At 43.2% G+C, this 12,446-nt stretch overlaps 1 protein-coding gene across 2 annotated transcripts in view; it reads left to right on the forward strand.

Annotated features, from left to right (window-relative positions):
• Window positions 1–12,446, forward strand: part of Taf3 (TATA-box binding protein associated factor 3) — a 141,784-nt gene that overhangs the window by 101,068 nt on the left and 28,270 nt on the right. For both annotated transcript variants that reach the window (XM_021156533.2, XM_029472603.2), the window contains one exon: window positions 3,260–5,088. In XM_021156533.2, the coding sequence (XP_021012192.1) occupies window positions 3,260–5,088 (1,829 nt within the window). The remainder of the gene's footprint in view (window positions 1–3,259; window positions 5,089–12,446) is intronic.

Here is a 12,446-nt window from a genome sequence, read left to right on the forward strand (position 1 = left end):
TTCACTGTGTCCCTGTTTAGTTTCTGTTTCCATGATCTGTCCATTGGTGAAAGTGGCGTGTTGAAGTCTCCCACTATTATTGTATGAGGTGCAATGTGTGCTTTGAGATTTACTAAAGTTTCTTTAATGAATGTGGCTGCCTTTGTATTTGGAGCATAGATATTCAGGATTGATAGTTCCTCTTGGAGGATTTTACCTTTGATGAGTATGAAGTGTCCCTCCCTGTCTTTTTTAATGACTTTGGGTTGGAAGTCAATCTTATCAGATATTAGAATGGCTACTCCAGCTTGTTTCTTCATGCCATTTGCTTGGAGAATTGTTTTCCAGCCTTTCATTCTGAGGTAGTGTCTATCCTTTTCTCTGAGATGAGTTTCCTGTAAGCAGCAAAATGTTGGGTCTTGTTTGTGTAGCCAGTTTGTTAGTCTATGTCTTTTTATCGGGGAGTTGAGTCCATTGATATTAAGAGATATTAAGGAAAAGAAATTGGTGTTTCCTGTTATTTTTGATGTTAAAGTTGGCATTTTGTTCTTGTGGCTGTCTTCTTTTAGGTTTGTTGAGGGATTACCTTCTTGTTGATTCTAGGGCGTGGTTCCTGTCCTTGTATTGGTTTTTTTCTGTTATTATCCTTTGAAGGGCTGGATTCGTGGAGAGATAATGTGTGAATTTGGTTTTGTCGTGGAATACTTTGGTTTCTCCATCTATGTTAATTGAGAGTTTGGCTGGGTATAGTAGCCTGGGCTGGAATTTGTGTTCTTTTAGTGTCTGTATAACATCTGTCCAGGATCTTCTGGCTTTCATAGTCTCTGGTGAAAAATCTGGTGTAATTCTGATAGGCTTGCCTTTATATGTTACTTGGCCTTTTTCTCTTACTGCTTTTAGTATTCTATCTTTATTTAGAGCATTTGTTGCTCTGATTATTATGTGTCGGGAGGTATTTCTTTTCTGATCCAGTCTATTTGGAGTTCTGTAGACTTCTTGTATGTTCATGGGCATCTCTTTCTTTAGATTTGGGAAGTTTTCTTCTATAATTTTGTTGAAGATGTTTGCTGGTCCTTTGAGTTGAAAATCTTCATTCTCATCCACTCCTATTATCCGTAGGTTTGGTCTTCTCATTATGTCCTGTATTTCTTGGATGTTTTGAGTTAGGATCTTTTTGCATTTTCCATTTTCCTTGATTGTTGTGCCGATGTTCTCTATGGAATCTTCTGCACCTGAGATTCTCTCTTCCATCTCTTGTATTCTGTTGCTGATGCTTGCATCTATGGTTCCAGATTTCTTTCCTAGGGTTTCTATCTCCAGTGTTGCCTCATTTTGGGTTTTCTTTATTGTGTCTACTTCCCTTTTTAGGTCTAGTATGGTTTTGTTCATTTCCATCATCTGTTTGGATGTGTTTTCCTGTTTTTCTGTAAGGACTTCTACCTGTTTGATTATGTTATCATGTTTTTCTTTAAGGATTTGTAACTCTTTAGCAGTGTTCTCCTGCAATTCTTTAAGGGATTTTTGTGCTTTCTCTTTATTGTCTTCTTCCTTTTTAGCAGTGTTCTCCTGCATTTCTTTAAGTGTGTTATTAACGTCCTTCTTGAAGTCCTCTATCATCATCAGGAGATATGCTTTTAAATCCGTGTCTAGCTTTTCCGGTGTGTTGGGGTGCCCTGGACTGGGTGAAGTGGGGGTGCTGGGTTCTGATGATGGTGACTGGTCTTGGTTTCTGTTAGTAAGATTATTACGTTTACCTTTCGCCATCTGGTAATCTCTGGGGTTAGTTGTTATCGTTGTCACTATTTAAAGATTGGAGCAGAAGCTGTGTTCCACTCACCAGCAGTCCCAAAATCCTGCGGCGGGGGTCGTGGGTAGCTGGCGGGTGTCAGGCAACCCTGCGCTCCCGCTACCCTGGCGCTGATCCGGCCGGGTGAGGCCTGTGGCCCTACTCAGGCTGGTTTCTGCTTCCCTAACTAATGCAGTCTCAGGTCCCGCGCAATTGGATTGGAGCAGAAGCTGTGCTCCCCTCACCAGAAGTCTTAAGATCCTGTGGCGGGTGTTGTGGGCAGTTGGCGAGTGTCAGCAGACCCTGCGCCCCAGCTGCTCAGGTGCTTTTCTGACCGGAAGAGGCTTGTGGCCCTGTGTGGGCCGGATTTCTCTCTCCCCAACCAGAGCAGTCTCAGGTCCCGCGTGATTGGACTGGAGCAGAAGCTGTGTTCCACTCACCAGCAGTCCCAAAATCCTGCGGCGGGGGTCGTGGGTAGCTGGCGGGTGTCAGGCAACCCTGCGCTCCCGCTACCCTGGCGCTGATCCCCCTGGCAATATTCTAATCACTGCATTATTCCTGAAGTCTCCCCCGTGGACAGCGACTCGTCCCCTTGTGCTTTGAACTCCTGGACAATTTGTCTGGGGTACCAGTTACCTTTCTGTGTGCCATACACATGCATTAGTGTAGGTCAGGAATTGATTGAATAGTTCTTTCAGGCATTCTCATCATGCAGTATATGCTTACTGAATATGTACAGAACAGAAAGACAATCTGGTCTTATAAGAACTAAGTCAAATAGGCAGGGCAAGTGTATCAGCTCCTTTTGAAAGGTCAGGAAACTTGCTCAAGGAGGTTGAGATTGCCTAAGGCCCATCATTCTGTAGGGCCAGACACTAACTAAACATAGTTTTAGATATCTGAGCCAAGTTCCTCACACTGTACTATGCTGTCATTCCCGGGGGGTGGGGTGGGGGGGTGTACCTATAATCTGAGTTGGTTACAGAGATTAAAATTTTTTGCACAAGTCTTTTTCATAAGACTGGGAAGATGTCTTAGTCAAGTAAAATGCTTGCCACAAAGCATTTGGATCTGTATGTCCTCCACCATAACCCAGTCACCTTGGATGGGTAAGATCCAGTTTCAGTGAGGGAGCCGATCTCAGCAAGTAGGGTGGGAAGCAACGGACAGACATCGGTGTCAGCCTCCGGCTTCTACACACATAAGCGTCTTTTAAAAGTGTGCCTTTCATTTCTGAGACTAGCGGTCATGAACACTGCTGTGTTTCTGAGGCCATGTGAGTGTTGGAAGGAGCGAGAGGAGCACAGAGTAGGAGGTCACGCTGGTCCTCTGTGTGGCCGTTTGTGAAAGGATGAAGAGCCTAGGCTGGGAAGACCTGGGAGGGCTCGTTGCTTTGTGTTCTGAAATTTGTTTCTCCCTTCCAAGAAGTGATGTTTGAAGACTAGGTTCTGTTTGTTCTGTCCATTCTAATAGTGCCCTTTTCACCCTTTGCAGAGGAGGAAGAGGAACAGGTGCCCACTGATGGGGGCACCTCAGCAGAAGCCATGCAGGTGCCCTTGGAAGAAGATGATGACATGGAGGAGGAGGAAGTCATCAATGATGAGAACTTCTTGGGTAAGAGACCACTGGACAGTCCTGAAGTGGAAGAAATGCCCTCCATGAAGCGCCCACGACTCCTGAGCACTAAAGGGGACTCCCTAGATGTTGTGTTGTTAGAAGCACGAGAACCTCTCAGCTCCATAAATCCACAGAAGATCCCACCAATGCTTTCTCCTGTGCATGTCCAGGACAGTACTGATCTGGCCCCTCCATCACCAGAGCCCCCCATGCTGGCTCCATTTGCAAAGTCACAACTACCAATTGCAAAGCCGTTAGAAACAAAGTCGTTTACACCAAAAACAAAGACTAAAGCTAGCTCTCCAGGTCAGAAAACTAAGTCACCCAAGGCTGCCCTATCACCAGCAAGGCTTGGAAGTCCTATTCGGTCACCAAAAACCATCCCAAAAGAAAAGAAGTCACCCGGACGCTCCAAGAGCCCCAAGAGTCCTAAAAGCCCCAAGATTGTAGCTCATGTTCCCCAAACCCCTGTCAGACCTGAAACACCAAATAGGACCCCTTCAGCTATGGTGGTTGAAAAAACGGTTAAAGAGACCATCCCAGTGATGAAGCCAACACAGACTCCCCCAGAAGTTGTGAAACTGAACATTGAAATGCAGCCGAAAAAGGCTGTGGTGACAGACAAAACCATCGATGACTCCATCGATGCTGTGATCGCACGTGCCTGTGCAGAGCGGGAGCCAGACCCTTTCGAGTTTTCTTCCGGATCAGAATCAGAAGGAGACACTTTTACAAGTCCTAAGAGGATTTTGGGGTCAGAGTGCACCACTCCAAAAGCTTCCACTTCCTCCAATAACTTCACCAAGTCCCTGGCTACTCCTCTGCCTCTCTCTGGCGGAACCTCAAGTTCAGATAACTCGTGGACAATGGATGCCTCTATTGATGAGGTGGTGCGGAAGGCAAAGCTGGGAGCCCCTTCCAACATGCCTCCCACCTTCCCATATATCTCTTCTCCCTCAATTTCTCCTCCCACTCCTGAACCTCTACACAAGGGGTATGAGGAGAAAGCCAAGCTGCCTTCGTCTGTGGATGTAAAGAAAAAGTTGAAAAAAGAACTGAAGACTAAGTTGAAAAAGAAAGAAAAGCAGCGAGACAGAGAGAGGGAGAGAGAGAGAAACAAAGAAAGAAGCAAAGAGAAGGATAAAATGAGAGAGAGGGAGAAGGAGAAGGAGGCTGGAAAGGAACTTAAGTACCCATGGAGGGAGCTGATGAAAGACGAAGATTCCGATCCCTATAAATTTAAAATCAAAGAATTTGAAGACATTGATGCGAAAGTGCGATTGAAAGATGGGATCGTGAGGAGAGAGCGAGAGAAGCATAAGGACAAGAAGAAAGATCGAGAAAGAAGCAAGCGGGAGAAAGATAAGCGAGAAAGGGAAAGGCTTAAAGAAAAAAACAGAGAAGACAAGATAAAGGCCCCTCCAACACAGCTGGTGTTGCCCCCAAAAGAAATGGCACTGCCTTTGTTCAGCCCTTCAGCAGTGAGGGTCCCGGCCATGCTGCCGGCCTTCTCACCAATGCTCCCAGAAAAACTGTTTGAGGAAAAAGAGAAGCCCAAGGAGAAAGAAAGGAAAAAGGACAAAAAGGAGAAGAAGAAGAAGAAAGAGAAGGAGAAAGAAAAGGAGAAGAAAGAGAGGGAGAGGGAGAAGGAGAGAAGGGAGAGAGAGAAGAGAGAGAAGGAGAAGGAGAAGCACAAACATGAGAAGGTAAGCTGGGTGTCATTTTCGCAGTCTGAACAAGGCCCTAGTGCAAACCGCAGGTGAACGCAGCCAGGGCTTAGAGCTGTGTTTTGGATGTAAATCGAGGGGCAGTTAAGTGACATTTATTTGTAATGTGGTTACAAAGATAAAATGTAGTTCTGTAACTAAGCCCTATACACACTAGATGCTAAAAATGCATAGCTTCAGAGGAATCTCATCAAAAGCTGTAAACCCTGCGTTCATTAAGCTGATATCTCACAGTTAAAACACACACACTCAGTAACACCGTTTTTAAAAAAATATCAGGTCTACTGCTACATAATGTTTTGTACTGTTTTTTGGGTACCCAAAAGCATCCATTTTTCTATGACATGTAAACCTATGTTCCTTCTGGAAGAAGACAGGAAGCCAACAGGGGGCTGATGGCCTTTGTCTCCTTTTGGAGATCCACTCTGCCATTTACTTAGGGCAGAGGCTGCACATAGGACTTGAGCAGCTTCTCTTATTCTTGCTATTTCTCATGGTAAGATTGGAACTCCTGGGCTAATTTGGTGATCCAGCTAACAGACAGAAAGTAACTTCATATACAGAGATCTTGCCTGTCAAGTCAGGAAAGCAGACTTGCAGAGTCCTTGTAAACAACAGGGATATTGGTCAGCCCTGCAGTTTCATCAGAGTCAGAGCTGTGTCCTGTGGACACAAGTTGTGACCTCTGTTCGGACAGCTCTGCTCTTCCTCTTAGTCTTGAGATGACTGCAGACATTCACTTGACCCTCAGGACCGTCTGTAGAGCTTCAGAGTCCCCTACTCACACTGGATCTTCTCTGTCTGCACTTGGCCACAAAATAGCACCACAAGTTTCTCTCCACATATTGAATGCTGTCCTACCTAACAGCAAATACAGTACCAATAATGTTACAATGGTTTTAGCTTCCAACTTACCTGGAAAAGCTAACTTGGCTGGCAACAGCCACTTTTTTTTCTGCCTAACTCTTAATTTGTTTAGACCCCTTGCTGTTTCCATGAGTAAAAAAATGGGATGAAAATAATGTCAGTAATTAGACACTGGCAAAGTAATGAGACACCATTATCTTACTAACAGGAGACACCAACTCTATAATTTCTCTCATTCTAAAAGATTTATTTTATTTTTATTTTTACTAATGTAGAAAGAAACGTGTCCAGAAGAGGATGTTAGATTCCCTGGAGCTAGAGTTACAGGTGGTTGTAAGCTGGGAACTGAACTCAGGTCCTCTGGAAGTGCAGTCAGTATGAGTGCTCTGAACTACTGACCCATTTCTCCAGCATATCGTATGTCTGTCTTTACAGTCATGTTATCATTTAATTACTATGTTATCTTAATATGGTACTTGTCAGGTTTTAAAGCACTTCCACACATTTCCCCTCTTCTGACATACCTATGACCCAGATCCAGCAGGTATTATCAACACTAGGGAACAAGAGACAGCCTAGGAGACTGGCCTGTCCCAGTTGGGAGGCACACATTCACACTAGCCAAATCCCTATTGCACAGATAGTCTTCAAATTTGGAAATATTTTCATAGAAACATTGTCTGACAATAATTAGTCATCACTGTTGTGTAACTAGAGTAACAGAGGCTGACTCGCAGCCAAGCAAATGTGGTGGTGCCATTGCATCTGGTACCACCTTAACTGTAGGAAGTCATGCATTGAGGAGCAGCCGTTATGAAACCTAAGAAGCCCATCCAATGAAGCTGTTAACATCAGGCAGACCATGCCTATGCCTTTGCTCAGGATCTCCCTGACCCTGGAAAAGAAAACCCCTCAGGAAGAGACTTACTTACCAATAGCTAGACAGACTGTCGCTATAGGATTGTAGAGTTAGGCTTGAGTTCTAATCCTGGCTTCTGTGAAATTGCTTATATGAAAATAAAATCAGGCTATTATACAAGATGTGTATAGGAATATGGCATATGTGGAACAAGACACAGCCTAGGAGACTGGTCTATTCCAGTAAATGTTATCTGAGTAATGAAAATGGTTACAGGAACAGTAATATTGTTCTATTATTATTTGAACTTCACTATAAAAGTGTAGAAACATAGAGTTAAATCTTAGTCCTTTGTAAAACCAGAAAGGGAAGAGATGGTATCCCTTGTGGAGAGCAGTAGTAAGGAGTAGAGATTAAAGGCTGGGATAACATGAAAGTTTCTCTTTATTCTACCCACCAATCTGCACAAGTTTCATGCAAAACAAGTTAGCAACAACAAACCTGAAATAGGACTGTGTATGCCCTGCAGATGTCCTTAATTGTTTTTAGTAGAAAGATAGTAAAAGTAAGCAAATGGGTCAGCAGGATGTCCAATAGGGAAGGCACTCGCTGCCAAACATGGCATCCTGAATGCAAAACTATATGGTGAAAGGAGAACTCCTACTTCCCACAAGCTGGCCTCTGACCTCCATGTACATGCCTCAGCACATGCTGACTCACACATATACATAAAGCAAATACATACATGCATACATACATGCATACCTAGATGCAAAAAGCCTATTTGTGTGTGCTCACACAGTGCGTGTTACAAGGCTTGATTGTTTCAAACTATGAATTGTTGGAATTTAGATAGATGTGAAGGATTACCTTAACTACATCAATTTTAGTATTTTAAATGTGTTTTATAGAAAAAATGATAACAAAAAAGGAAACTCTTTGTTATTTATGATGGTGAAAGGAGGTATCTGTGTTCATCCATGCATGCATATGCATGTTCGTGATGCTGGGGTTTGGAGCCAGGCCCCTCGTGTATACTGAGCTGTCTACCAGGAACTGTGCCTATAACTACCTGTAGTGTTAAACAGGAGATAAAGCAGAACCATCAGCATAGACTGAGACTACATAGTCTTGTATTTCAGTATATTCTTACCTGAGTACACTCTTAATGGCAGTGTCACTCCAAAAGGATGGCATTACCATCTGCAGATAAATAGACACAACCTAGGCCCACAGCACTTTTTGGAAGCTGGACGTTGGCAGTTATCGGTAGGTATCCCAACCCTCCCACTGCCTGGCCATCGTGATCCTCTGGTATCTTTGGGGTCTTTGCTTCCCTCCCTACCTCTGTCTCCACCTCACAGTCATTTTGGGAAGAGACAGCATCACTCCGCCCACTTATTTCTGTTTAAAACCAGCTTTGGAGGCAGGACTGTAGCTCAGTTGTTAAAGCACTTGCCTAGTGTTCCAAGCTCTGGCTCTATTCCACAGCACTGCATCAATTAGGCATTGCAGCCCCTGCCTTTAGTCTTAACAATCAGTAGGTAGAGGCTTCAGGTCATCCTTGCTTCCATAGTCTATTTGAAGCCAGTCTGGGACATGAGACCTTGTCTCAAAACAAGCAAACAGCCAGGGCTGCACAGAGAAACCCTGTCTCGAAAACAAAAAACAAAACAAACAAACAAAAAACAAAACAACAAGAAAACAATGTTTGCTTCATACCTTCTGTAAGAATACTCACCGTGAAAGCCACCCCCATAGAAAATGCTGAGCAAACACTGGTTTATGTTATTTAAAATGTATAGGTGACTAACAGTTTGGAATGTTCTTACAAATAACTAGCAATGTTGATCACCCATGGATAATTCAAAAAAAAAAATTTATGCTGAAAAACTTATGGACTTTAAAAAGAATACTCAAACTTTGACCTGACTAATAAATTGTCTTATTTGAGCTACAGTGGTTGTTTATGAATGGGCTAACCTAGATAGGAGTGATGCTGTCACCTGAGAGTGTATTTGTGTGGCAGGCTACTCCATGAGTTAATCCTCCAAACTGCTCTGTGGCTTTGATATTGCTGAGTCTGCAGTTCAAAAAGTTGTGTACTGAGAGGTCTGAGTGACAACCCCAGCGAGGGGAGACTGACGTGGTTAGGCCCATCCAACCACATCCTTGCTACTCAAGCAGCCTGCTTACGTTAGTCTCTCTCCACTCTGGCATGTCCAGGACACAGGATTCTCCTGAACAGGACAGTAGAAAGGCTAATTGGGGGTGAGGTGACCAGAAGGGCTGGTGAAATGTCAGTCCTTGAAGAACCCTTATGAGCTCCTGTTTAATTTCTATATTTAAAAACAGGAAAGTGATGATCTCAGAGCCTGGTGACTTTAGTAATCAGAACTATGAAACATTTTAATGACTCTTTCCTTTGTCCGCAAGCCCTTTAGTATCTGCCTGCAAATCACCACTGGCTCAGTTAAACAGTGTATCACTCCTTTTTCTTTTACACAACAGCATGTTCCTTCCTTCCTCCCTCCCTCCCTCCCTCCTCCTCCCTTCCTCCTTCCTTCCTTTCTTCCTTCCTATTTAAAACAGCTTGGTCAGCTGGGCGAGGTGGCGCATGCCTTTAATCCCAGCACTCAGGAGGCAGAGGCAGGCGGATTTCTAAGTTCAAGGCCAGCCTGGTCTACAGAGTGAGTTCCAGGACAGCCAGGGCTACACAGAGAAACCCTGTCTCGAAAAAGCAAAACAAAAACAAAAATAAACAAAAAAAACCAACTTGGTCTTATTTCTAGTCTTTCCTTATTGCTTGTCATACATAGAGAAATGAAGGGTTTGCAATAAACAAAGTACCCCCAGTAAAATGGGGGAAATGTTCCCTCCCTGTTTCTCAGCACTGCCTCTTTTGAAGTCCGGAATGTAAGCATTTAGGTGAGTGGGACTGAATTTGTATACAGCTACTACAGGCCGCTCCCATCCTCCTATGAATGGGCTTGGATGGGAGCTTGCTGTCCACACTGGACAGCATTCACTCCACTCAGCCACAGCCAGGCCTCTACAGACTGTCTTCTAAATGTTTCAAATAGCTGATGGGGATTTTGTTAGCCTGCTTCAAAAAGGAGCACATGTAAAGAGCTTAATTGCGGAGAAGGACAGCACAGGGTTACCAACCACCATGAGCATCCTAAGTGCTAAGTGCTCCCATGTGGCTTCCTTCAGGAGTGATGCAGGGTGGACACCGAGACTAGCTCCTGCCTGCCCGGCTTACCCAAGCCAGTGCACACACATGCTAGAGGCTCTTCACTCTTTTTTTTTTTTTTTTTTTTGGTGAAAGGAGTTTAACATTAAAAAAATAAATAAATAAACTTGGACAGATTAAATTGACAAAGCTGCCCATTACCTTTGTAGAAAGTCCCTGTCAAAAGATAAACTTTAAAGCTGGAACGCATGAAAGGGTTCCAAGATAGAATTTAAATTTAAACTGATTCTTTAGAGATAAGCTTTTTAAAAATCCACCTCTTTGCTTCAAGTCAGGATTTTAAAAATAAATTTCCCCTTTAAATCTCTTGAGCGATTTTCATTTTTTGCAAGGCCGCACTGCTGGTGTCCTGGAAAAATGGAGAGTTAGGGCTTTATCAGTTGGTGCCCTGAGGTATGTGGCAAAGAAGCTAAATCCTTGAAGATTAGCAAAAAAAAAAAAAAAAAATGCAGCACATGGCAATAAGGGGCTTATATGACTACTAGTGTTAGCTCAGGTGAAAGGGGTATTGCTTATACATAAAACTGGACAAATCCACTGACAATGTATTTTTAGTTAGCTACAAAGGAGTCTTATATTGCCGGACTTTACCTCTTTGGTGAATTGGGAAGCTTAGTAATCCACTGTAAATACTCTTCTGCTCGCCCCAATTCGCAACATTACTCCCAAGTGCTGTTCTTTTATTTTTAACACTTAGAAGCTCCCCTCGGCCCCAGGATGTGGTTGTGCCATTAAAAGATGAAGTCCCTCATATTGTTTAAGTGACTAGTCGCTGTTATCATTCAGATTGTTGTTTTCAGCAAGGTTCAGGAGAGAAATAGCTTTTAATTTGTAGTTAGGATCTCTGTTTTTATTTTATTTTGAAAAACATTCAGATAGAGTTAAAATACAACTTTAGGGAGAACTTATTTAGAAAGTTTCCTTTCTTTATAACATTAGCATCGTTATTCATCTCTTTCCCTTGAGCTAGATGGTCTCATACCTCTTTCTCTGTCCTTCCAGACTGCTCTGCAAGATACACATGACTTCACTTTTTGACTGAAATTAAAGTATTTGACTGCTTTATGGGCAGAATTTCCATTTGTCCTGGCTGCCCGAGATAGTCCTGGTTCATGTCTACTTCATAGTCTCGTTAATAGTTCCTTTTTTACTATGAGAGGTATGCAGGCCATGTTGAGTATCATGACTACAGATGAACTTTGAGATGAGGTAGCAAAATTATATCAGTTGGTGGAATACCTGTTGCCTTCAAGATACATTCATTCCATTCTGAATCTGACTATATATTTCCAATTATGTTTGCCTGTTTTGTACACGTCATTTAAGTGTATTGTTTGTTTGTTTGTTTGTTTGTTTGTTTTTGAGACAGGATTTTTCCCTGTTTCCCTGGCTTTCCTAAAACTTTCTGTATAGACCATGCTGGCCTTGAACCCACAGAGATCCACCTTCCCCAGCCTTCCAAGTGCTGGGATCAAAGGCGTGCGTGCACCACTGTACTTGGCTTCGTTTAACTTTTAGAGTAAGTCATGAGTAGCCCATGTCTTGGTTCATGTCACTGGTCAGATTATTCATGATAAAAATCCAGCTGTTTAGCTGAATAAAGGTAAAACCAAAGTAAATCTCAAATCCACATAAATTCACTGGCCTCCCATAGAGAACAAATGCCTTACAGCTGACTCTAGGACTGATGCAAGTGCCCATGAATTAATTACTGTAAGATACCTTGCTAAAGAAAGTGAGCAGCTCCATTCCGGATATGCATATACGGAAGACCCAAAGAATGGCGCAAGGAATCGTAGTTTGATTTTTTTGTCAGGAAGTTTAGGTCTGCATGATACATTTACTATTTTTGCACCCCTAAGCAAACCTTGTATTGTTTCTGAGTAGTTGTTATATGGGGAGAGTATGCCCTCCACACGTACACTATGGAGTTGTGAAGATCAGTTGGGTGTTGGTCAGGTGATTCCTTAAAATACTGAACAAGTCCAGGTTACGGCTATCACAAAGAAAAGAAGCAGGCCAAACACTGCAGAATACAGCAATTAGTAAAGCAGAGTCTTCATTCATGGTAGAGAGGAGCAGCCTTGCTTTTAAAATATAAGCTCTGCCAAGTGAGGTAGTGCAGGTGTTTTGTTCCAGCACTCGGGAGGCAGAGGAGAACAGATCTCTGTGAGTTTGAAGCCAGTATGGTGTCCATGATGAGTTCCAGCCAGCCAGGGACTGTGTAGTGAGACAAAATGAATAAAAAAGGAAGAAACAGCAGGGCGGTGGTGGCGCACGCCTTTAATCCCAGCACTGGGGAGGCAGAGGCAGGCGGATTTCTGAGTTCAAGGCCAGCCTGGTCTACAAAGTGAG

Source organism: Mus caroli, unplaced genomic scaffold (assembly GCF_978045245.1).
Source record: "Mus caroli unplaced genomic scaffold, Mus_caroli_1 scaffold_2, whole genome shotgun sequence".
In the NCBI taxonomy this organism is placed as follows: Eukaryota; Metazoa; Chordata; class Mammalia; order Rodentia; family Muridae; genus Mus; species Mus caroli.